General features: G+C 44.8%; 1 protein-coding gene across 2 annotated transcripts in view; it reads right to left on the bottom strand.

Annotated features, from left to right (window-relative positions):
* Positions 1 to 8707: 8707 nt before the first annotated feature.
* LOC149318994 (stromal cell-derived factor 1-like) overlaps positions 8708 to 25021 on the bottom strand; it is a 29191-nt gene continuing 12877 nt past the window's right edge. Inside the window, exons 3-4 of one of the 2 annotated variants that reach the window (XM_089510893.1) lie at positions 23135 to 23221; positions 8708 to 9318 (exon numbers count right to left, since the gene is read on the bottom strand). In XM_089510893.1, the coding sequence (XP_089367019.1) occupies positions 9303 to 9318; positions 23135 to 23221 (103 nt within the window). In that variant the 3' untranslated portion in view covers positions 8708 to 9302. Of the gene's footprint in view, positions 9319 to 20094; positions 23222 to 25021 lie in introns of those variants that run through there. The other variant, XM_089510894.1, reaches the window with a different exon arrangement.

Here is a 25021-nt window from a genome sequence, read left to right as displayed (position 1 = left end):
TCCTTTTTTGAGATGGCTATCACTTGTTTTTGAGGGTTCTGAACAATGGTTTGGGGGACATTCAAGCTGACAAATGAGGGAAGGGCTACTGCCATCCAGTGGCAAACAAAGTGAAGAAGTTATTAAATTTCAGGGCACTTTTGTGAGCAGCTGCCCTCTAGAAAAGCAGATTAGGTACATTATGCAAATGAAGGAGAGGGGTTATACAGATGGAAATCAATTTGGTTGGCAGTCAGTCCCATTGTTTTAATAGGCTTCCTATTTAAATGCTGCTGAAAAGCATTTGGGAAGGACATCATCTGCTCTGCCCTAAGAAGTGGGAAGAGTTTCAAGTACAAGTAAATGGTATGGATTGTGCAAGGAGCAAAGGGAGACAGCTCTTCCCCTCCAAACAAGGAAGTAAGGAGGCTTCAGTGTAAGATCAATAGGACATTTTTTGTAATAATGCAATGTATTATTAAAAGAAGAAAAGGAGTCGATGGGGGGGGGGATTTTCCCATAATTGGAACAACTGACATTAAGCCAATTACTCACAAACAATGCTCTTGTAGTCTCATCAAGAAATGGGACTCTGAAGCATGTGCAGTCTTTTTTCCACCACAAAGCTTTAGAAGGCAATCTTAGATTATTCTTATGTCAGTGAAGATTATTTTTCATTGATACAGGAATTGTGTTCTTTCTTGCTCCATCACTCTCTTCATCCATTTTTGGGAATAGTTCTTGCTCTACCATTAGAAAAAAAATTATGTGTATATGTGTGTGTGTGTGTGTGTATTGTTTATCTAATAGGATGACCTGGTAAGTGGGGTGCAAGTGGCGGGATCCTTAGGTGGAAGTGAACATGTTATCCTGGAGTTTATTATACAGTCAGCATGGGACAGAGCTTGGACTGGCCAGCTAGAGTTTATCTCTGCCTGAGGCCCCCAAATCTAGATTTATAGCCAGCATGATATAGCAGCAAGATCTCTTGCTGTCATCTGGCGTGTCATGGAACCCAAGGGTTTGTCCACATGGACCAAACACTCTCACCATATTTTCACTACAATCATTCCAGATGATATATGGGAGGATTCTGGCCAAATCCAGACCTTTTGAGCACTTCAGGGCTTTAATCTGGGGAAAAACATGGTTATTTGTATATCTGTGGTCTGCACTCTATAATGATATTGGTGTGGGGCTGGGAGTGAAAGGAGTGTATGCTGGACAGGACTGGTTTGGTCTGGCAAGTGTTTTTCTCCATCCATGTCTGTCCAGCCATAAGAGTAACAGTGAAGGGTTAGATCAGTTTATCCCCTCCCTCTTCTTCCTCCTGTCCATTTGTTAAATTGTTTGTACTGTTCTCCCGCATCCTTCCCTTTCCCACCTGATCAATGTTGTGTTGTCTTTGTTTTCACTTCAGTGACTGGACCACATGCATTACCTGACTGCCACCTACCCACCCACCCAATCATTCACTCACTCACTTGTGCCATTCCATGCACTCCCATCTCTATCATTCAGTCATACAATTTCATGCATTCCCTACCCTGAATCCCCCATCATTCACACACCTAGAGATCTTTATTTATTTATTTATCTGCAATGGGGAAGAAGGGAGTGTGATAAAACAAGCCAGAGAGTGAATGATGGGAAGGAGGAGGAATGCACACACTCCAGTCACTGAAGTGAAAACAAAGATGACCTAGTGCTGATCAGGTGGGAGGAGGCAGTTGAGGAGAGAAGAGTACAAACAGTAAAACAAACATGACACTTGGGCATGAGGGAGGAAGGGGGGGTAGCCTAAGCCATCACCATTGCTTCCATGGCTGTGCAGTTTCATAAATGAAAGACAAATAACATGCACTATTTGTTCTTTCTCTGCCTCATATGTGTATATTTACAATTCCCTCCCACCCTCACCTGGGCAGCAAAGGGAGTAAAAGGATTGGATGGAGATGCATCCAATCAGAGTGCATGGTGATCATTAGATAGACAGGCAAACCATAAGAGGCATATCGAAAGGCATAGCGTATTAGGGGCCATTCAGACTACATTTTACCCCAGATCAGGACCCGAATTATCCACGTGAAGTTCATATTCACCCCAAAACTTTCACTAGCAATTCAGAGGCTTTCACACCCGTTTCGTGGCAAATGCCCCTTAGCGCGGGTCATTTAGAATCGGGGCAAAAGCCGTCTCTTTTGGGTCCATTCAGACTGACCTTTTTGCAATGGAAGGAACTGGGAAGATTCATCCTCCTGCTCCGTTACAGATTGCCCTCCATGCCCCCCTACTTCCCCCCGATTTCCTTTTTTTGCATCCTTCCTTTGCTCCTTCCTCCTCCTCCTTCCGATGCTGCCCTCCATGGCCCCGTTCTCTCCCCGGCTCCTGCCTTCTCCTCCTCCTTCCAATGCTGCCCTCCATGGACCCCTTCTCTCCCCCAGCTCCTGCCTCCTCCTCCTCCTTCTCCGGAGAAGGAAGGAGCAGGACGAAGGGTCAATTCAGGGCAGGCCAGAGGGAGGGCACAGTACTGAGCAAGCCTCCCTCTCACACCAGGCAGCTCTCTCTCTCTTGTTTTTTAAAAAAATATTTTTGACAAACTATGCACATGTTTTTGGCAATAAGGAAATGCTGCAAAAAGCACTTTGCAAGAGGCTTTTTTCCTTTGCAAATGTTACAATTCGAATGTTACAACGTTTTTCTTTAAATTTGGCAAATTGATACAGAATGCTTTTGCTACTGTTTCTAAGTAATTCAGGGGTAGCCTAGAAAGCAAAGAATGCATGGCTTCCTTTTTTGGCACCCCGAGGTGATGAATTAATTAATTAATTAATTAATACATGTGTATGAGGCATTCTGGGGTGTCAAGAAGGGAGGATACAGATGCAGAGATGGCATTACCTTGCATTTTGTGGTTGAAAACGGGGCCAAGAGAAAATCCGTAACCTGCAGTGACCCAACCCCCCCCCCCACAGCACGCACGCACACACACACACACACACACACACACACAGAGAGAGAGAGAGAGAGAGAGGTTTTTTAATTTGACAGCATCTGGTTTGTTTGTTTTTAAAAAAAGGGGGGGAAGCACACTTCCGATGGGCCAATGAGTGCAGAAAATGTCACCTATGATGATCGTGAAACTAAATTTGATTAACAGCAACTTTAACCCGATTTCTCCGAGTGGGCATTCAGGGTTAAAATACCCTGATTGGTAGTCAGCACTTGATTCCCGAGATATTCGGGCGGGGGGGGGGGGGGGCAGAAACCGAATCTTCCCAGTTCCTTCCAGTGCAAAAAGGTCAGTCTGAATGGGCCCTTAGTCTAGAAAATCAGTATGCAAAGGGATCTTGTAGCACCTTTAAGACTAATTGAATGAAAAAAGCTGGTAGCATGAGCTTTCCTAGAAATGAGCCTATTTCCGCAGATGCTGCTGGGTTGATTCATGCTGGGAAGGAGTGAAACCATGGGCTTGCCAGGGGAAAATGTGTGACTGGCTGTGTTGGTGTTGTTTCAAAGTGCTTTGTATGTGTGGACTTAACACAATCACTGCAGGATCCCTGCAGACCAGGAAAATGCAAGATGATGCCGATTATTACCACCAGTGTAGAAGTATCCCAAATCCAAGTTGCATGGCTATAATATGGTTGTGAAGAAAGCCAGTTTTCTTAAAATTCCACTTAATTAATCAAAGCAAAATAGATCATTCACCACAGAAGAGTAATCCAGATACATGACAGACTGCTAAATGCTTACAGCTCCCATTCTGAGGAGATTTAGCAACTCACCCAGGCTCCTACGAAACATGTCACCAATACAAACCTGAGAACAGACTGACCAGCAACATGAGATAAGAAAACCTTCAGTAGTGTATATACTTGAACTGAACAGAGAAAAACATACTGGGAAAACTAGAATTTGAATACAGATTTTATTATGAAAATTATAAATGTATATATACTTTATACTTTTAGTGCACAGAAAGAAAACTCTTACAAAGCTGCTTTTCAAGAAAACACATTTCCCCACATGTTTTGGAATATGCATGGGCACGTCTGCAATCCCAGACACAGGATATCAGTATTAATTACATTCTAATCAACCTGAAAATATAATGCTGCACAGGGGCTGCTTTCAATTGGACTGCATTGCAGCTGCTCTCTGTAACAAAGTAGTCATGCACAGGCATTCATTATACAGACCCTCTAGTTTTTACATCAGTACAAACCACATAAAGATTTTAAAAGGTACACTGACATTCACACACCTAGCACAATAGCAGTGATTTCCTTGTGATACAAAGCAGTCACTATGGGCCTGTACAGACTGGCAAAAAGCACCGGCCTGTGGGCAGTTGGTACGCTTGAAGCCCTACTGCCAGTGGTAGGGCATTACTGTGGTGCGTGCCAGTCTACACAGTGCACGCCATGATGATTCACTTCTGGCACAGTGACCAAATGGTGCAGCACAGAAGGGACATCTTCATGGCGTGTCAGCAGCCATGCTGATCCAGGGATCAAGAAGAAGCTGCTTTTGCTTCATCCGGGGCAAAAAGGGGTGGCATCTCTCAGTGATAAAAAAAAATCAGTATTATTTTCTGTCTAGGTGATGTAATCTTTGGTTGGGTGTGCATCTGTCTATCTGTCAGTTCAGTGACATGAAGAAGCAAAGGGTGCCATGAGTACAAATAGGGCTACTTTCAGGTTTCAGGTTGCCAACTCTGAATTGAATGGCTACTCTAACTGAATGTTTTTCAAATTTCTACCTTCGGGAAATCTGCCCACAGTCACTTGCCTAACAAGAATCTCTGAATCTCTGCTGACAACTACCTCGCCCTCTACCCTTGGCAGGTTGCAGAAGATTTCACACATATTCTGGCAATAACTACAGTGCATCTGCATCAAATATGGACACGCTATACACGGTTTTCAGCTTATGATGAAAGCCGTACAATGGAACAGGAAATGGCAGATGCACTCTCATGGCATGTGCACCGTACTGTATGCACAAGCCCCATTGAAAACAATGTGGTATTTGCTTACATTGGGGGGGGGGGAGGTGTCCAGAACTGATCCCTTGCATAAGGCAAGGGTACACTGTACTATGTATATGTAGACAAGCCCACATTTGGAAATGGTTATGTTTTTAATTCTTCATATTTTTAGGCCACTACTCTTGACTGTCCATGCAGTAGAAGTGGAGCTGGTTTGGGTGTTCCACCACCCTCAATCAGCCCCTAACTCCCTCCCCAACCATTTACTGTAGTTGATATTTTTATCTTTACTTCCAAAGGCTGGCATCTATGGTATTTTCCATGAATGAGCATGAATACTGATGTTGATAATCAAATGGCAATGGCTACAGGGTTCCCCAGCATTAAATATGAACCCTTTTCCACAGTCTGTTCCCATGTCCCACTGTCTGTTCCTAATCGTTTTGGACTATTTAGTCTCCAACTCTGAAGAAATGTGCAGATTTTGAATGCTGAATTTCTGCCTTCATAAATGCATATGATCAGTAAGAGCAAGGAGTGTAAATTAGTGCACCCAATAATTTCCACCGCCATCTGGATTTGTTATCCAGAAATTGCTATTATTAATAGCACAATCCTATACATATCTACCCAGAACCATGGAAACAGTCCTACTGAGCTGAACGATACTCACTTCCAGGGAAGTACAGAACTGAAGTTTGGAAATATCTACAGTGGGCCCTTGCCTTACGCGGGGGATCCGTTCTGGACTCCCCCTCCCCCGCGTAAGGCGAATTCCGCCTATGCTAGAGCCCCATTCATTTGAATAGGGCTCGTGTGCGATGGTGCGGCGGTGCGGGAATGCGCGGGGCGCCACAGACGTGTGCCCCATTCATTGGAATGGGACACGCCACCCCTTGCGCCACGCGCACTCCCCGCAGCTTGAGTGCATATGCTCAAGTCCGCGTAAAGCGTGCCCGCCTATAACGTGGGCACACTGTACTATAAAGGAGGCACCACTGAGTTCAGTGATACTTTCTCTCAAGAAAGTGTTTCAAGGCTTGCAACCCAAATTACTTACTGGATGTAAGTTAGAGCAGGGATGAGAGACATTTGACCCTACAGCCGTTTAGACTTCAGATCTCAAAATACCAGCCCAAGGGATGGGAGTCACAGCCCAAAACATCTAGAAGACCAAAGCTTCCCCACTCCCATTGTAGACAAACTATCCAGCTTGTATATATGCAAATTTGCCAGAAGACATCTCCACCTGAGGTAGTTTTTATGCAACCATACTACCTATTTCTCAAAGTTTTACAGGAAGTACATATAGTGAAGTCATGTGTTTGTATTTCTTCCATCTGCTTGAATGTTTTCATTCAAGAAAAACCTCATTAAGGAGAAAAAGAAGAAATAGTCTACCAATGGGTAAAGTTGTTTAAAAGGAATCATAGACTTTGCTTTTCCATGGTTCTATAATATACAATGGGGAAATCAAACAATGTGCAAACAATTTCTCTTTTACTTCCTGCTTCCTCCCAAGACCTCCAAATTGTCTCATAGTTCTCTGAATCAGACCAGCATACTTCTGAACTTCTGTAGTGAGCGGCCACTAGGGAATCAAAAACAGTCATTCTGTTGAAGAAAGTTGTTCTGTGGGCAGGACAATCTAAGTGAATTCCACTCCCCATTCTGGTTTATTAAACTATTAGCTATAACTCTGTTTAAAAGATTTTCTTATGGGGTTTTTTCACATTTATCAGACATTAGGTATTTCAGTGCTATTCTTTTTCACATTCTAAGTAGCCAGTGTTTTGGTTTCTGTTGCAAGCCACTCTCTTTTCCACCTGAATTTTATTTTAGTCAACAATTAAGTGAAGAAAAGAAAACTTACCATTCATATATTTCCACAGTCTTTTATACACATAATACACACATAGTGCTAAGGCCTCTATTAGTCACTGAAACAAAAGATCTTTGAAAATAGCCAATATGTTTTGCCTTGTGTAGGATGATTTCAGTGCCATATCTGTATTCTTTGGACCTGCACATGGTCAGGTGAACAACTGTTCTGGGTTTACAGATGAGCTTCTTTGGTAAAAAGTGAACTTAAAAGTCAGATAAGCGCTCCTACATGGAATGATTAATTCTACACTAAAATAGGCCTAATTGTTACCACATATGGATTTTAATAAATTTTGGAGTGTGTGTGGAGTTCCTTCATGACCTCAAACTGACCTGCCAGGCTAGCAGCCATAATCCTGAAAGTAGTGGGTCAGGTAGGCAGATGAGTCATACCCACAAGACCCCTGAAAAGCAACACTTTGGAATTTCCCTAAAGAAAGGTTTGGGAGTTGCAAAAGGGAAAACCATCCCCTCAAAGAGTAAAATATTTGTTTTACTTGATGAGCCAGTGATTAACTTAACTCATCTACCATCTCCCCCCCCCCATTGTTATCAGACCACTTTGCCTCAACAAGATAATGCAAAGTCTTTGTTTACAATGGCCAACCAACCCAATACCTTTTGTTCTCACCATCAAGCACCTTTGCCAGAAGCAAGATTTTGCCTATAAGTATCATCAGATTTGCCTGTTCACTGGACCAGTCTGGATTTCAGGGGGAAGCTCTGTCCCTTTGAACCTTGACCTGGCTCTTGACTCCTGGTTCCTGGCCTAGTCATTCTGTAACTGAGCCTCATGCCATCCCCATCATATTCCATTTGGACTCCTGAAGAAGCCTACTGAAGTAAGTATAGCCCCAGTACTGCCTTGAACTATTCCCTATTTCCATTCTTGATTTCCTGAGCCTTGTATGAGTGTGTGTATGTTAATGAATTGTATGTGTTTTTCCCCTTATAAATAAATTGGTTATTAATTGTAGAAGCCTGTCTCAGCTCTATTTATTGGATTCTCTGGTCTCTCAGTATACATGACAGAAGGCGATTCTGCAGGGCCATTGTAGCAGGCCCCCCTCTTGCAATATTGAGCTAATATTAAAATTCCCCTAATCAGACCCCTGGCTACATAATGTTCAGATCAATAAAGCCATGTAAACATAGTATGTAATATTCTTAAATTAAGGTTGTAGGGGAAAAGTCACAAACAGAAGACAAAATGGAGGGAAAGCTGAGCTTTTGTTAGAAACTGGGGAGAGAGAACAATATAATTCTATATCCATAAAAGCAAGAAACTATACTTTTCTCTCTCTTTGGCATGGGTAGAATATAAGTATCTCCATGAGATCATTTTTTACTATCACTATTTGGCATTGAGAGAGTTTTTTAAAAAGATTATAGTACAATAACAAATAGAACGTTTTCTTCCTACTTACTATAATCTCAATCTGGATCCGTGCCTCATCTAATTACATTTCATTACATTAAAACAACTACCTTTAGACCCACTGAATCAATTGTTCAACAGTAAGTCAACTTCTCTGTAAATCTCATTCAATCAATGGGTTTGTTCTAGTTCAGACTGCCAACAAGGACTCAGGCCAAAGTCTCTAAAGCAAGATGTAGTCTGACCATTACATAGTAAGTCACAGGAGTGTTCTGCTATTTTGTTCAGTATGTGGGCCAAAAGCACACAGAATTTAACTTTGTTAACTTTCATAATCATACTTACTCCAAAACGTTTACCCTAAAATGCAGAAGCTGTCACAGCTGAAATCTCCAAGCTTTTGCAGTTCTTGCATTATAGGAGTTCATAAAGTAAATCATCTCCTTCAGAAGATGGCAGTCAACAGTAATTCAAAGGACAGATGGACAGAAATGCGATCTCTGCCTATCTCTTTATTGGGGCCTGCTATCCCCAATGTCCTTCCTCCTTTGTGAACAACCATTTTATTCCATGAAAGTGCTGACAAACAGTAGCGATTTACTACACGAACTCTGGCCAAAACCTGTCTTATCTTCAAACATAGTTCTAGGTTTGTTTGTTTTTAAGGTAGGGAGAGAGACCTTATTTACAGATGTCAGAAACCCATCCATCCCCTTCTATTCCAGACAAATGCATTGCATCTAATACTTAGCCTATAGAGAAATTCCTGCTGTAAGGAGAAAATGCCAGGATTCTGCACAGCAAAAAGCATAAAAATGCTGCTTAATATGACTTCCTGGCATTAGTGCCACATAATGTCAAGCTGTGTCAAAGATTTCTACTAGGCCAAATAGTACTGGCAAAGGCAAGACATTTTTGTGCAAATATATGACTTCAGAAGTACATGGAGCATTGTTTTGCTTTGTTGCCGTGTAACAAAAGAGATGTACACATCATTCCCTAAAGAAGGATATCTGCTCTCTGGCTTCTATATAGGGGCATCCTGTAGACAGCGACAGTGCTTGCCTCTTATGTCTTGAATTTCCTGTTGGTAAAGAACAGAGTAAGATTCTGTTAAGGAATGGACAGTAATGCCTGTAAGAAAGAAACTAGGCACTCTGTGAGGCATACAAAAAAAGATTATTTCTGGAAATAGTAGAACATAGGAATCCAACTCATGACCAAAACAATAAAAGCTGACTGTTGAGTGTTCTGGAGAGTATATAAAACTGATCTTGATATTTTAAGTAAAACTGAACCAAGGAAAGCAAAGTGGACAACTTGATGTAGAGCTGGACTTTGAGATGTTTCATAACAAGAAGAGGATGATTGAATAGCTCTCTTGAAGAAGGTGTGAAGTTCTGCACAGGAAAGGCCCTAGAATAAGAACTCTGTCATCAGTCACAACAGCTACTGTTCTAACCATAAAACCATACACAGCACCATTTTTTAATACAACAATATTTCTTTTTCCTGCCTACATCTCTAGCTGGGTGGGTTTAAGAAGTATACCCTTACTCAGGTCTCCACATAGTATCACTCAAGGCATAGTGAGAATGAGCATGTTCAGACCATCCCCAACACCACATCCTACCCTGGCCCTTCCCACACAGTGTCTGTTTTCAAGTGAGCTCTGAAGAGGAACAGCCTGGGGGTTTCTGCTCATGGGGAAAATTTAAGCACACTCTACAAACCTCCCTTTCTCAGACCTCCAACTTCCCTCAATATATTTATAGTGCTGGCATGGAGTGCAATGGATTGGCTGGCATGGAATGCATCCATGGCAGTGGAGAGAGGGTTTGTGTTACTTTGCCTCTCTCCATACAATTAAGAGTTTGTTGTTATTAACTGCCCTCAAGTCAATTTTGACCTGTGGCGACCCAGTACATGAGACATTTCCCAGCAGAGAGAGTCCTAAAATCCTGTATTCCTGGTAAGCTCTTACTAATTCGCTCCTGTACGCAGGGACAATAGAAACAAAAGACCGGCCCCTATATAGGGAGGAGCTAGCCCTCCTGGGCCCCAGTCTTGTTCCTGCCTACACTCCTTGAAGGACATTCCCTTCAAGCCAGCGAATTTCCTTGCCACTGAAAAAAGGTCTGAGAGCCTTCCCTTGGCCTCCCTTTCTCTCTCCCTCCCTGCCTTTCCGCCTCTGTGGTGGTGGGTATGGCAGAGGCCTCCGAGGCCACGACTCAGCCCTCCCAAGAACAAGCTTCCCCAGCTCAAGACCTCCAAGTGAGGCAAAGGGAGCCGCTTCTAGAGGGAGATGCTGAGGTTCAGCCAGGGGAGGGGTTTACCCTCCGAGCTGCTGACCAAGCCCAGACCCTCCGCCAGTCCCGTTCAGGGACAGAGGGCAGTAAGGAGCCCACTTTACCAGCTGGAACCACCGAGGTAGGTGCAGTCCGTGAGCTCACGGACTTCGTTCGGTCTATCTTTGCCCGAGAGGCGGCTAGCTTTCTGGGAGTGGGAGACATCCCTAGGCCCTCCAGAGGCCTCAGGGAAGCTTTTTCTCAGCTCCCTGCTAGCGGGGTCTCTGCAGCCTTCCCCCCTGTCGAGTCCCTGCAGGCCAGGGTCCTCGACGGAGCTTCCCCCGCTGAGGAGGGTGCCCGTGCATACAGGGACCCAGGAGCGCTCTCGCCGCTTGCCTCTTACCTGCCTCCCTCTGCCAGTGTGGGAGTTTGGCCACAGGCCTGGTTAGCCAGGCTCGGAGGTGGCTGGATGCCTCAGCCACATGGACTAGCACCCCTTCCCCTCTCCCGAGAGGAACCTCATGGTTTTGACGTGGTAGGGGAGGGCTCTTCCCGAGCCGCGGTGCCGCCCGGCAGCGTCCCAGACACACCAGTCAACGGCAGGCGCCATCTTAGAAGCCGGGATGGCGGGCGCCATCTTGAGGAGGACCATGGGGGGGAGCCATCTTGAGGAGGACCACGGGGGCTGCCATTTTACAAGCGCCAATGCTTGTCGGCCCGAGGCGGATCCGCAGCACAACAGGGGGCCACAGAGAGTGCCGCTAGGTCCTGCAGTCAGTTGGGGACAGCGGGCGAAAAGTGAGCCAGGGAGGATGGTGAGGTCTGCCTGTCGGACTCCGAGGCCGAGATGGCCTGGATCGACCCCCCCAAGAGACCCAAACAAGCAAGCCGGGTGAGGGGCCTAGCTGACTCCCCCCCTCCGATTTTTGAGGGTCAGCTAGAGGCGACCTCGGCAGGCGCCCAGGAAGGCCTGGAAGAGGGTGAGCTGTCTGGGGAAGATGAGGTAGAGGAGGCAGATTCCCCTGCTCCCTCTGCGTGCTTATTTAAAGTAGAGGATTTTCCCAGGCTACTAAAAAAGACCACTAAGGCCCTTGGCATCTCACTACCCAGCGACCCTAAGCCTCATCAGGACTGCGAATTGCCCAGGATAGGAGAGGAGATGTTTCATGTGCCAGCACCAGCTCTGGCCGAGATTCCCTGTCCTGCTAACCTTATGGAAGTTATAAAGACAGAGTGGAGCAAGCCTGGCTCCTGCCACAGCTCAGTAAAGAGGCTCTACAACTTCCCCAAATCAGTCATGGAGAGATTTCAGGTCCCAGTGGTTGATGCCCTTGTGTCAGCCTTAGTGTTCTCTACTGTCTTCTGCAAGGACAGCGAGGACTCGCTTAAGATCCCAGAAGATAAGAAGGCTGAAGCGGCCCTAAAGAAGGCCCACAAGGCCATTTCGGTGGCCATCAGGGCCGCATCAGCAGCTTCCATTGTAACTAGAGCTTCCCTTCAGCGGACGAGGGACCTCCTGCAGGAGATACCATCCCAAAACTCCTGCCTCAAACAGGGCCTCAACAAGCTAGCCTATACAGCCGATGGGACGCTAGATGCAGTCCAGTTATGTGCTAGGGCCCAGGCCGCAGCAATCACAGTACGCTGCCAACTCTGGCTTAAAAATTGGAACATTGACTCCAAGTAAAAGCACAATCTAGCCTTTACACCCTTCCTGGGAACAAAACTATTCGGGGAGTCTCTTGACGAGGTCCTTGTTGAGGATAGGGATAAAAAGAAGTCTCTACCGGGGTGTCGCAGACCAGATGATAAGAAAAGGTCTAGGGCTATACACCAGTCTTTTCGTTCTTCTAAACCAGTGATGGCGAACCTATGACACGCGTGTCATTGCTGACACACGTAGCCATTTGGGGTGACACGCGCATAGGGATGCTATATCCCAGTGGCCCCCAGGACAAATCCACTTTTGGGGGCCCCCTCCAGGTCCCGGTCCGGTTTGGCCCCCCGCCCCCAGTTCGGGGCCCACGCAGCACCAACCCACCTTCCCCTGCCTCCCCGCACGGCCGCGCCACCCACCTCCTCCTCCTCCTCCGTTCCAGGTCATGCGGCCGCATGGAGGAAGCAAAGGAGGAGGTGGTGCGCCTCCTGCACGCGGCCTGGAACGAAGGAGGAGGTGGGTGGCGCAGCCGCAGGGAGGGGGGTGCGGGCACATGCAGGAGGTGCACCTCCTTCTCCTCCTCCTCCTCCTCCGTTCCAGGCCGCACCAAGCAGAGGAGGAGGCAGAGGTGCCTGCCTGGCTTGGCACTCCCCACCCGTGTGCGTGCCAAGGCAGCAGGCAGGCAGCCACCCACCACCTCCTCCGCCTCGCGCTGGGCACTTCCTTGGGCCCGGGAGGCGGAGGCAGAGGAGGAGGCTGAGGCGGAGGTGGGTGGCTGCCTGCCTGCTGCCTTGGTGCGTGCGGGGGGGAGCGCGCCAAGGCAGCCACCCACCTCCTCCTTCGCTTGGGCCTGGGAGGCAGAGGAGAAGGAGGGAGGAGGGAGGAAGGAAGGAAGGAAGGAGGAGGAGGGAGGAAGGAAGGGAGGAGGAGGGAGGAAGGAAGGAGGGAGGAAGGAGGAAAGACCAGGAGGAAGAAGAGGAGGAGGAGGAGGAGGAAGAGGATAGTGATGATGATGATGATGATGATGATGATGATGATGATGCCAGCACCACATTTCAAATAAATTGATTTTCATCCTATCCGCTTTCTTAACTGTCCAGCTCTCACATCCATACATGGTAATGGAGAATACAATGGCTTGTATGATTCTGACTTTTGTGCTGAGTTGTGTGTCTTTGTATTTTAGGCTGTTTTCTAATTCTTTCATAGCCACCTTCCCCATTTTTAATCTTCTTCTGATTTCCCGCTGCAGTCCCTGTTTCTATCAATGTTTGGTTCCAGGTATGAGAACTCTTTTATCACTTTTATTTCTTCATTGTCTAGGTTGAATTTGTGTAGATTCTCCATTGCCATTATTGTTGGGGGTTTTTATGTTCAACAGTAAGCCTGATTTTGCACTTTCTTCCTTGATCTTCCTTAGTTGCTGTTCCAGGTCTGGGAGGTTTTCTACTAGTATTATAGTGTCATTTGCATATCTTAGTTTGTTGATATTCCTCCCTCCTATTTTCACTCCTCCTTCTTCTGCATCCAAGCCTGCTTTCCTTGCAATATGTTCTGCATATAAGTTAAACAGGTAGGGTGATAAGATGCAGCCTTGTCTGACCCCTTTGCCAATTAGGAACAATTTTGTTTCTCCATGTTCTGTTCTGACAATGGCCTCTTGTCCTAAGTACAGATTTCTCATCAGGACTATCAGATGTGTTGGCACTTCCATGTCTTCAAGGGTGTTCCATAGCCTTTCATGATCTATGCAGTGAAAGGCTTTGCTATAGTCTATAAAGCACATGCTGATTTTCTTTTGGAATTCTTTGGCACACTCCATTAGCCATCATATGTTTTCAGTGTGGTCCCTAGTGCCTCTTCCTTTCTTTAACCCCACTTGGACTTCTAGAATTTCTCTCTCCATGTATGGTTCTATGTTTCAGAATTTTGAGCATGATTTCACTTGTGTGGGAGATTAGTGCTATGGTTCTGTAGTTGCTGCAGTCTTTTGAGTCTCCTTTTTTGTGGACGAGGATCTATACTGAGCATTTTGAAACTGTTCATTTTCCCATACCAGCCAATTTCTGGTCCAGAGAACTGTTTTTATAGCTAGGCACATGGCTCAATAACCCCTGATCATCTTTTTGCAGCAAAACTTCTTCCAACAGAGCATCACTAGTATTCACCTGCATCACAAAAGGTTTAGTGGAACCAGGGTACTTAAGTACAGGCTCTGAACAAAACAACCATTTATGTTCCTCAAAAACCTTTTGGCATTCAGAACCCCACTTCACTTTGGTACTGCTCTTAAGTTTAGCTGGACACTTCCCTTGTCTTTCTTTTTGGTCTTCAGCAAGTCAGTCAGTTGTATTCCACTTGTGTGAAGTTAGGGATAAAGAGTCTATAGAAACTGGCAAACTAAAAAACAAAAAACAAAAAAAAACAGCAGCTCACTTTACATCTGTGAATTTTTCAGGGTCCATTTCAATGACACTTATGGAAATACCATATCCCAACTAATTTGTCCTTGGGAAATTCACATTTGGATAGTTTCACATACACCTGACTGTCTATTTTTTCAACACTTTCCTCACCAACTTCACATGTGACTTCAAGACTTGTCACCCAAATTATCCAGCATCACCTTATACAGGAATTCTTGACATCCTTCGTTAATCAGGTATATGTAAGTAAATCAAAACATCACCCAAATTATCCAGCATCACCTTATACAAGAATTCTTTAAGTCCTTCATTAATCAGGTGTATGAACACTCCCAGCATTACTGCTAGCCCAAATGGCCTAACCAAATGGCCTGCCCAAGAGGACAATTAAAAGGAGTTTTGAATTTGTCCCCTTCCCTTAGTCTTACACAGAAATAAGTGTCTTGTAAATCCAAGTTAGTGTGCACTTTTCCTGTTGCCAACTGGGCCAGGAGGTCTTTCATTCATGGGTAGGGTACTTATTTGGGATGCAAATAGCATTCAAACTCTATAAAGTCTGTGACGAGCCTTGTAGTCTCATTTTTCTTTTCTTGGAAAAACCCCAGTGCCACCATGTGCAACACAGCGGGGTTTATAAAACATTACACCTAGTCCTTGTCAGTACACAACCAAAGGGCTGGCATCTCTTAGGGAGTCATTGAATAAAGTTTGGATTTAGGTAGTTTGGCCCTGGGTTCAAGCTCAGTTACATAGTCCAATTTGTGGGGAGGGGCATCACTTTCCTTTTCAGCAAAACAACAACAACCTTCTAATCTACTCCCTAGGGATTGCAGTTTCCCCTTTTTCCTGGGGTCCCCCAGGACCTCCTTTCCCACTTTCACCATTGCATTCTCAGCTACCACACTTTTCTTGAGCACATGACGGTTGGCACATGTGTGAACCAAGCAGTCTAGGTTCACTTCCTCAGTCTTTCACTGAATGTTCAGGATGTGGAATGCTCAGTGTGTGGAACATGAGCCAGTTCAGCACCAGTGGACAGAGGCGGAGGCCAACACAAACTGAATGGCCTCCCAATGGCTCTCCACTCTCTGTTGGACCATCAGTGTCTGATACTCGACAGGACCTCTCCACACATCACAACCATTTATTTGAACAAAGTCAATGAGTGTCCAAGGCCATGGGCTGTAATCCCAACCCTGGGCTGTAATCCCAACCCTGCAGGAGTCATAAACCGTCAAGTGCACTCCATGTCTAACACTGCCACCAATCCATACTCCCCCCCCCCATTGGTATTTCCCAGATTAACTTGCACAAAGAGATAGTTGCTTAGTTTGCCCTTCAGTATTTTCTAAGACAGGCTCCCTGTGTTACTTGCCAGGTCTGTATTGCTCATTGAGCCCTCCATCAAGTCCTCGTCAGAGAGTTGTCAGCTGGTTTGTAGTGTCCCCCCACCAGTGCTGTTGCTGTTGCCTTGCAGTCTCTGCTCTTCTTCTCAGCTTCACCTCTTGCTGTTGCCCTCCTCATCCCTGCACAGACCACAGAGATGTCCCTTTCTCCAGATAGCTAGCCGCTAAGTGACCCTCCTTGCTGCAACATAGGCACAGCTCCAGACAGAGGGACTGTTCTCTCTCTCCAACTTGGTCACTCTCTCTATATCATGGTGTGGAGTTTTCTCCATTTACCTGCCACCCTCACTGTCAGCCCTTGCCACTGTTTGGCAAATTTCACCATCTCTTTGAACAATTCCCCTTTGCTGGCAAAAAGCACCCATCCAATAAGGGTGCCAGGACTGTCTCTTGACAGGACCCACTCCAGGATAACTGGATGCAGCACAGCTTGGAAATACTAGATTTTGATAACTTTTAACCAGTCTGGCACCCTCACTGTCAACTGCCAAAACTCAGCATACTCAAGTCATCAACTGCAAGCCTGGAGGTGCCTTCCTTTAGGCAACGGAGGGCTGAGAGTGCTTGCATGCATAGGTCCAGGAGAATTGCTGAGAGACAATTGGCAAACAAGCCTCAGCTGGCACCGGGAAGAACGTCTCCTATTTAACCACCTGGGAGACGCTAACTCGGTGCTAGAGTTTATTGCAACTTCCTTCTGGGTGATTACTGTCAGCACTGGCTTCTTGCTTCCCTGAATCCCTGTTTGCCTCGGACCCTCAATTTTGGAATGGATTGGACTCTTGTTACCTTCTGGCTGCCCTGACCTTGGACCGAACTGACTTCTGTGGACTCCAGCATCCTGACCTTGGCTTTGTTTCTGGTGTGCTTCTTGTGGACTAACAGAAAGGTCTGTAGACTGTCTTGCAGCTCCTTTCTTGCTGAAACACCCTTATCAGTGTTTGTTTGGACTTATGCTGGCCGTAGTCCAGGACAGAATAAACTCTGGTACCGAGTTAGCATCTCCCAGGTGGTTAAATATTAGATGCTCTTCCTGGTGCCAGCTGAGGCTTGTTTGCCAATTGCCTCTCAGCAATTCTCCTAGACCTACGCACGCAAGCACTCTCAGCCCTCTGTTGCCTAAAGGAAGGCACCTCCAGCCTTGGCTCTTGGCCCAGTCACCAGTAGGCTGTTGAGCCTCAGGAGGAATCCCCCCAGTGCTAGGACCTGGCTGAGCTTCCTCCTCTGGGGCTGGGATGTCAGAGCTGGGATCTGGCAGGGTAGGATTAGGACCTGGTGGAGCCTCCATTTCCCCCTGCACTAGAGGAGCCACATCCTCCTCCTCATCTTCCGAGTCCTGCTCTTGGCTGGCCATGACATCTCAATGGTGTGGGCTCCAAGATCCAGAAGTCAATTGAGACAGCTGCCCAATTTCAGATCTCAAATCCTCCCTCCAAGGAACTGTGCCCAGCCCAGTGCTCAACTGAGACAGTGACTGTCCACCACTTCTCCATTTCCAATTCATTGGTTAGAGGGCCTTTCCAACTGCATTCTTGCAGTGATTCAGGCCCACAAAGGAGTCCTGATAAACTATTGTGTGTTGTACTGGCTAACTTAGGTCCAGAAACACAAGCTTTGCCATTTCAGAAAGCTTCATTTAGGAAACTAAAGATGTTAGTTTTAATAGTTAGTTTTATTAGTTAGTTGATTCAGAAAACTAAAGATTAAAGATAAACAATCATTCCACCAAGCACCACCTGTTGTATAGCATAACCCATCATCTAGTATTACAAAGCATACAAAAATATATAGCCAGCAAGCACAGCAGGACTTGAAACTCTGCCTCTTAACATCTACCACCACCACCTCAACCACTGCTTCCTTCAGCAATCAATACAATCATTACCCCCGCTTCCTTCAGCAATCAATACAATAACCAATACTATATATAGGATTATTATAACCAGTCCAGGCTTAGGGTAATGTTGATGGAACCTTTGCACCAAAAGTTACATGTATGATCCTGACACTCAACAGAAGCAGACTGCATGCATGCCACTGTGTAGAAGATCTGTAGGCTTCCTTGAAGAACAAATGTCTGCTGATACATTCTGGAATTTAGGACAGAGAATAATTCTGAGACCCAAGTTCCAGAAAAAAATAAAGCAGGCAAACAGTTCCAGTTGTAGAAAACTCATCTGTCATTCCCTCTCAATGCAGTGAAGTGTCAAAACGGTTTTTGTGACTCACCTGGGTTCTTTAAGCATGGCTTTCAATAAGGAAAAGTGTAGTACCCTGTGCAGCAAAGTGACACGAGCTTCTGGGAGAATGCTGATCTCCAGTCCCTTCTCCAGTCTCTTCTGTATTATCCAGTAAGAGGCAAGATGAGATGGGTAACCTCAGTCAACGAATCTTTAGAGTTCCTCCAAAACTGGGTGTGAAATCCCTTACATAAAATTGTCATTTGCACCCTGTTCCTTCCCCTTTAATGGTTTTGTACACTTTTATTAAAAGTAGGAGGGTCTTCTCAACCGGTATCATACAATAGGCCATTCATATCCACAGATTCTTGATCCATGGATTCAACTGTCCACAGCTTGAAAATATTCCAGAAATATATGTTCCAAAAAGCAAAACTTGATTTTGCTATTTTATATAAAGGACACCATTTTATTATACCATTGTATATAATGATACTTGAACATCCACAGATTTTGGTATCCATGATGGGTCCTATTACCAAACCCCAGCAGATACCAAGGGTCCACTGTACTTAAATCCTGCTTCATGTTTGCCTACAGCAGTCATTATGCCATCTTTTTTTACTACAAACTCAAAATATGTAATCACAGTAGCAAAACAGCTGTAATGCAGAAGTAGTATCTGACATTTTGGGCTGCTTTTAACAAATCATTGCAACCACAGGGACTGTAAAATTATTTGTTTGTTTGTTTTAAATTATTTAATTTTTGAAATGTATTTTATACTTGAAATTTTATTTCAGAAATAAGTGAGGAAATGGAAGAAAATTATTTTGATTGAGGAAATGGCCCATGAGTAAAGTATTAAGCATTCCTCTTCCCCTCTCTGTCACCTATAGTTTGCATTTATATTTTTTTAAGTTGCAAGACAGTTTATAGATTTCTCATTTTGCATCTTGTTTATCAGTCACAAAGTGGTTCACAGTAAATCACCTTCTGACAAAGCTGCATGCCAAGACTGCATTTGAACTGGAAGCATATAGTGCTCTGTTAATACAAACCTAGATAATATCTGCCACAACAGATTTGTCCTAATGGACCACTGTGCACTTCAGTGGTACCTCCATTCTTTCTTCCTTTTAATTCTCTCTAAAACCTCACCATTTTAGTGAAGCAGTTTGGCCCCCAATCATACAGAAAGCAATCTCTGGTGTCTTCCCTTTTTCTCACCAATTCTTGGAATTTAAATGACAAATTTTGCAATAATCTCGTTCTTGCTGTAAAGCAGTATCAGTATTATTAATAGTGTAGTTGCTGTTAGCAGAGCTGAAATTAGCTGATTTTTTTAATATCATGAAACTGATATTAATTTTATCTGAGACTGGGTATGTACATGGAAGGCGGTCAAGACGAACAGGATAAGGAAGAATTGTGACTAGGCTCGGGTCTTAATGATGCAGATTCAGCCAGACACAAAGCCTCTCAATTAAAACAGTGTTAAGAGTTGCAGCTCAGGCAATTTTAACATGAAAGAATGAGGCAAATCTTAAGCTGAAAATCCCAGGTTTCCATTGCTACCATAGCTTAACTTTGCTCAGTGTTGCCCCAAAAACACTGGGGAAATGTTGAGAGGTACACACTTGAGAGGTAATCATGCCATCTGCTTTGCAGAGTCATTGTCATTTATGCATTTCACTTATAATAGCTGCATGGGAGAACAGTAAGAAAATAGAGTTAGTGAGCAACAAGTTTATTACTAGTCAAAAAGTTTTCCTTCCACCATGAAAATAAACCTTGAGCCTACACACATAAGTACACACAAGTGCATCCCAGCTATATTCCAGCCTAGAAAGCAGGGTCTCTAAGGCAGCCTGATAACATGAAACGATTTACAAGAGCCATCTAAAAAAAGCATTCATTTTATTTCAGAAAAATAAATTTGCATATACAGTTCAGATTTTATCATATTAAAAATAGTCAGCATTATTGCTAGCATATGATCAATCTCTCTCTCTCTCTAACTCTCTCTCTCTGTGTGTGTGTGTGTGTGTGTACGCACACATCTATATGTGTATAATATAATATAATATAATGTAATGTAATGTAATACAATCTTAATACAAGTGAAAGACTGACGATATTGAAGGCTACATTATTAAAACTGTAAATACAATCATTTATAGGGAAAGCAGCCAGTAAGCTATCAATAGGCACAGGACAGTAATTTAGAGATACACTTAACTAACATATAGAAAATGCGCTCTCAAAGAAAATTCTTTGGAACTGGGTAGAAATTCAGCACTATGCAGATAGGAAAAACAGCCCTTAGGTATGCTTGAAACAGGGTTCAGATAGACACAAATCCACCAGGGACATATGTTGTGCAAGTCCTTTAGAAACTGACTTTCTGCAGAGATTATTAGTGGACTATATTCAGCGTTTCCAACAGGAAACATTCTTGCAGGGAAATTTATTTTAGGGGCACTGTTGCTGAGACTTGTGCCAGCTGTAATTGGAGTAGGCATACTAGGTTTGACACATTTGGGACAATTTCCCTCACCATGTAAATCTGCAAGAGTTCTATTAAATCACAAACTGAGTGATCAGAGGGATAGCCAACATAATCCCAAAAAGGTCAGGAAGAGTTTTCATGTTTGGTCCTGGAACAGCTTGAAAAGAATACAGAACAGGCTCTAGAAAGTTTTTATGAGGTTTCTAAGCACTGAAGCCATGATGCTTTTAATTGATGGCTGAAGCACTTATTAGGCCCCATTCCCACTGACTTATAAAGCAGTTCAAGACATGGATTATGGGGCATTGTTCCCATTTGAGCGCGCATTCGATCTCCATTGTACCGATTTCGTTCCCATTGGAATTCGGATCTGATCCTCATGTATTTGATTTTTCCTTGGAAAACCCAAATCAGTGGTGGATAAACTGGTTTAAAAAGGGTGCACATTTTCAGAGGTTTTTCCTGCGCTTCCTGAGTCCGATTTGGGGCAAATGAATGGGAACGACAAGGGTGTCTGATTCGGGAACTTGGGGATGGGAGGGAGCAGTGCTCAAGGGGCTGGCCTGGGGTTGTCACCTGCTTGTTCTCTTTCCTGCATTACCAGCGCCATTTTCTCCCGTTCGCATAGCCTTTCCCCCGGTGGAATGGGAAGCATGGTAAGGCGATTGCATGTGTAGACAAATTTATTTTTTTTTAAATTCAAGCTTTTGATTGCTTAGGTGCTCTGTCAGGTGTCAAATATAGCAAATTGCTATATTGACCTCCAAATATGGTAAACACATTATGCCCCCCTGCAACCTCCCCCCTGCTCCATATGCATAGATCAACATGTGAGGAGACCCATTGAACACCATTTTTAACTATTATTTTTTCTTTTTTTTTACATGCCTGCTCCATCACCCCCCAAACAGCCCAGGGAGCAATGGGGGAGGCAAAGGGACTTGGGGGGATGGAGGCTCCCTTTCCCAGAGGCACTCTGGGAAGACATCAAGCTTAGGCACTTGATTGACAGCTGCTTTTAAAAAAAGAGGTTCTGGAAGGGCAATAGGAACAGGGAGCAAAAAAGTCCACTTCAAATTACAACCGAGATAATTTCAATGGGAACCAGAACATGGGTCAAAAAACCCGAGTCCGTTTGTCGCCTTTCATAATGGGAGTGAGGGAGCAGATTCGAATACGACTCGGGGGAAAAATCCAAATCAGAATTGCAGCAATATCGGCCGCTTTTTTTGCCCAGTGGGAATGGGGCCTTAGAGTAGCAATCTCTTTTCCAAATTCTAGTAAATGTAAAAACATCCCCCAGTAAGTATATTCCTGATCTATAGATGAAAAGCTACACTGGCAGTGCATCAACCTATCCTAAGAGCCCCTTCCCTGCCTCCATCCCTCCATAGGGACTCAGGCCCGAAACAGATGAGCAAATGGGAGGGCCACTTCCGGCCACTCTGGGGACATGGCGTTTACACAACACAGAATCCTTTCTATGTGCCTTGAAGCCACCTCAGGGCCACCTAACTGACCCCAAAAGGAGCACATCTTTTCCATTCCTCTTTGGGGCCATGGGAGGAGGCACCCTCGGGATCATGGCTGCAGCTCTGGGACAATAGGACTAGCAGCGGCTTCTGGCCATTCCTTCCTGCCTATCTGCTTCGCCCCTCAGTTTCCAAACTCCATTTCTCTGCACTGTCCAGATTTAATCCAAGGGAGAGAGGAAACAAATACAGCAAAAGTGGAAATAAATGTCAAGCTGAGTCCTACAGATTCATGAATATGATTGAAATAATGTAGCCTTATAACAAAGGTGAAAACTGGAGAGGATTCTGGGTATCCTAACCTGAAATTTCTGTTCCAAACTTTTCACACTAGATATTACTAAACATTAAAGAAACCCCTTTCCAGAAACTTAAATTCCTTTATTTATCTATAGTGCATTTGTCTACAGTGACAACTATGATCTATAGGGTTTATCTACAGTGACTATGATCTATTTCAGAGTCCAGTGTTGCCTCTGCAGACATCAATACCATGACAGGCATCTCTGTACAGCTTTTGGCCCAGAGCTCAGCTTCATGTCAGTGTTTGCCTAATGTGCAGGGTGCTTTCACTATTTGAATACTGAATATTTCTGTCTGAATACTGCTTGAATTCTGGGTACAGAGGGTAGAGTTCCATCATTTATGTTCTTTTATGAAAACTGCTCACAGAGTACCCGAATAGGCTCATGTTACCAGGGTTCAGCTGGTCTTTATCTCCCTGACCCTGAATATTGAAAATGATGGTTTCTGACAGAAAGGCCCAATCTTTCCTGTTAGAAAAACAGGAAGAAAAATCCCAAAGACCTGAAGTGAGAACAAGGTCTGTTTTCTCTGGGGGGGGAATCATCCAGTGTGCTTTAGCTGTTAGTCCTTTATTTTTTTCCCCCTTGGCTTACTTGTGTAGATATTTCTCCAGATACTCCTGAATCCACTTTAGCTTGGGATCAATGCAGATCTGTTTACTGCTATTTTTCAATCTTGCACTGTAAAAGAAGAGAAAAGATAAGAATTTCATAATATAGAATAAAATCCTGACTCAGAGAAGCCACTCCTGAATGCTTGCTAAAAAGATATTATAAACCAGAGGAGATAAACCTACAGCTTTCAGTACATGAAGTTATCTGGATGCCACTCTTGAGCCTTTCCCCTTCCCAAATCCCCCATCTGTTTGTCCTTCACTCCACTGGGTGTCTTCTTGCAGTCTCCTGTAACTAAACAGGTAATTGTTCTGTTTTTCTTGCCTTAGAATGGCAAGTGGGGTGAGGAAGCAGGTACTCAGCAAAGCACTCTTAGCAGAATTACAAGCAGCCACATAACTGTCCTGGACTGCGGCCAGCACACACAAACAACGCCGATAAGGATGGCTCAGCTAGGTAATTAGCAAGCAACTGGGAACAGTCCACAAACCTGCAAGGAGTGATAGTTAAGGAGCAAGCTGAAAGCCAGAGCCGAAGTCAGGAAAACAGAGGCCAGAGTAGTCAGTCCAGTCCAGGGTCTGGGCAGCCAGAAGTAGCAAGGTCCAGTCCATTCCAAGGTCAAGAGTCAAGGCAACAAGGAGTCAAGATACAGGGAGCCAGTGCAGCCAGCAATCACACCAAAGGATCATGCAATAATCTCTGGCATTGAATTGCTTCTTTAGTAGGAGATTCTTTCCTCGGTGCCAGCTGAGGCTTGTTTGCCAATTGTCTCTCAGCAATCCTCCTGGACCTGCATCTGCCAGCACTCTCAGCCCTGCATTGTTTAAAGGAGGGAACCTCCAGGCTTGGTTCCACCCCAGAGTCACCACTAGGCTGCTGTGCCACCAGAGGAATCCCATCAGCACTAGGACCTGGCTGAGCCTCCTCCTTTGGGGCTGGGAGATCAGGGCTGGATTCTGGCAGAGCAGGATTAGCTCCTGGTGTAGCCTCAATTACCTCTTGCTCTGGAGGAGCCCCATCCTCCTCCTCATCCTCCGAGACCTGCTCTTGGCTGGCCATGACAATAACTTACTTGTCCAGCCAAGAGGGCTTTCCTCACCTTGGTTTTAGTGTTGCCAATCACCTTTGAAGGAAACCCCCCCTGAAAATCCCCAAAACGCCGCCAAATTCCTCAGGGCATCTGGGTCAGGGGCGGGACATCTGGGTCAAGGGGCCGCAAAGCACTATGAGAAGGCAAAAGGGGGTGAGGACTTCAGGGTCGGCCATTTTGGGGGGGACAGGGGCTTCCGGGTCGGCCATTTTGGGGGCAGGAAAGGCATTTTCAGCCATGGGGAGGGGGGAAGTGAAATAATTCCCCATAAACAGAAAGGCTTTTAATTACCCAACAGGAATTCCCCGGAAATTCCCCATAAATTTTTTATACCTGGAAATTACCCTGAAAGGCTTTCTATTACCTGGAAACCAGGGAATTTCCCAGAAACTGGCAACACTGCTTGGTTTTCTCTGCCAGTGGAACAGCAAAGGAAAGTAAAACTAGGAATTCTCAATAAAGCCTGGAAGCACTGTTTCTGAGTCCCAAATGGGACTGGGATGTAATTCTTCCTTGCAGAGCAAAGGCTTCACTCTCTCTTGCTAGTTTCTGTCAAGCAATAGCAATAACAATAGCAATAGCAGCTTCATTTATATACCACTTCATACCATCTAAGCAGTCTCTAAGAGGTTTACAACTGTAAGCTAATTGCCCCCAACAAGCTGGATATTCATTTTAGTGATCTTGGAAGGATGCAAGTCTGAGTGGAGCTTGAGCCCATATGGTTTCTAACTGTGCTTCCTTCTTTTTATATTATACTGTGATATTTCAACTAG

The sequence above is a fragment of the Sceloporus occidentalis genome, unplaced genomic scaffold (genome assembly GCF_023333645.1).
Source record: "Sceloporus occidentalis isolate IW3139 unplaced genomic scaffold, rSceOcc1.0.p SCAF_2, whole genome shotgun sequence".
In the NCBI taxonomy this organism is placed as follows: Eukaryota; Metazoa; Chordata; class Lepidosauria; order Squamata; family Phrynosomatidae; genus Sceloporus; species Sceloporus occidentalis.
Note: the sequence above shows the minus strand (reverse complement) of the source record. Positions and strands in the feature narration are given on the sequence as shown.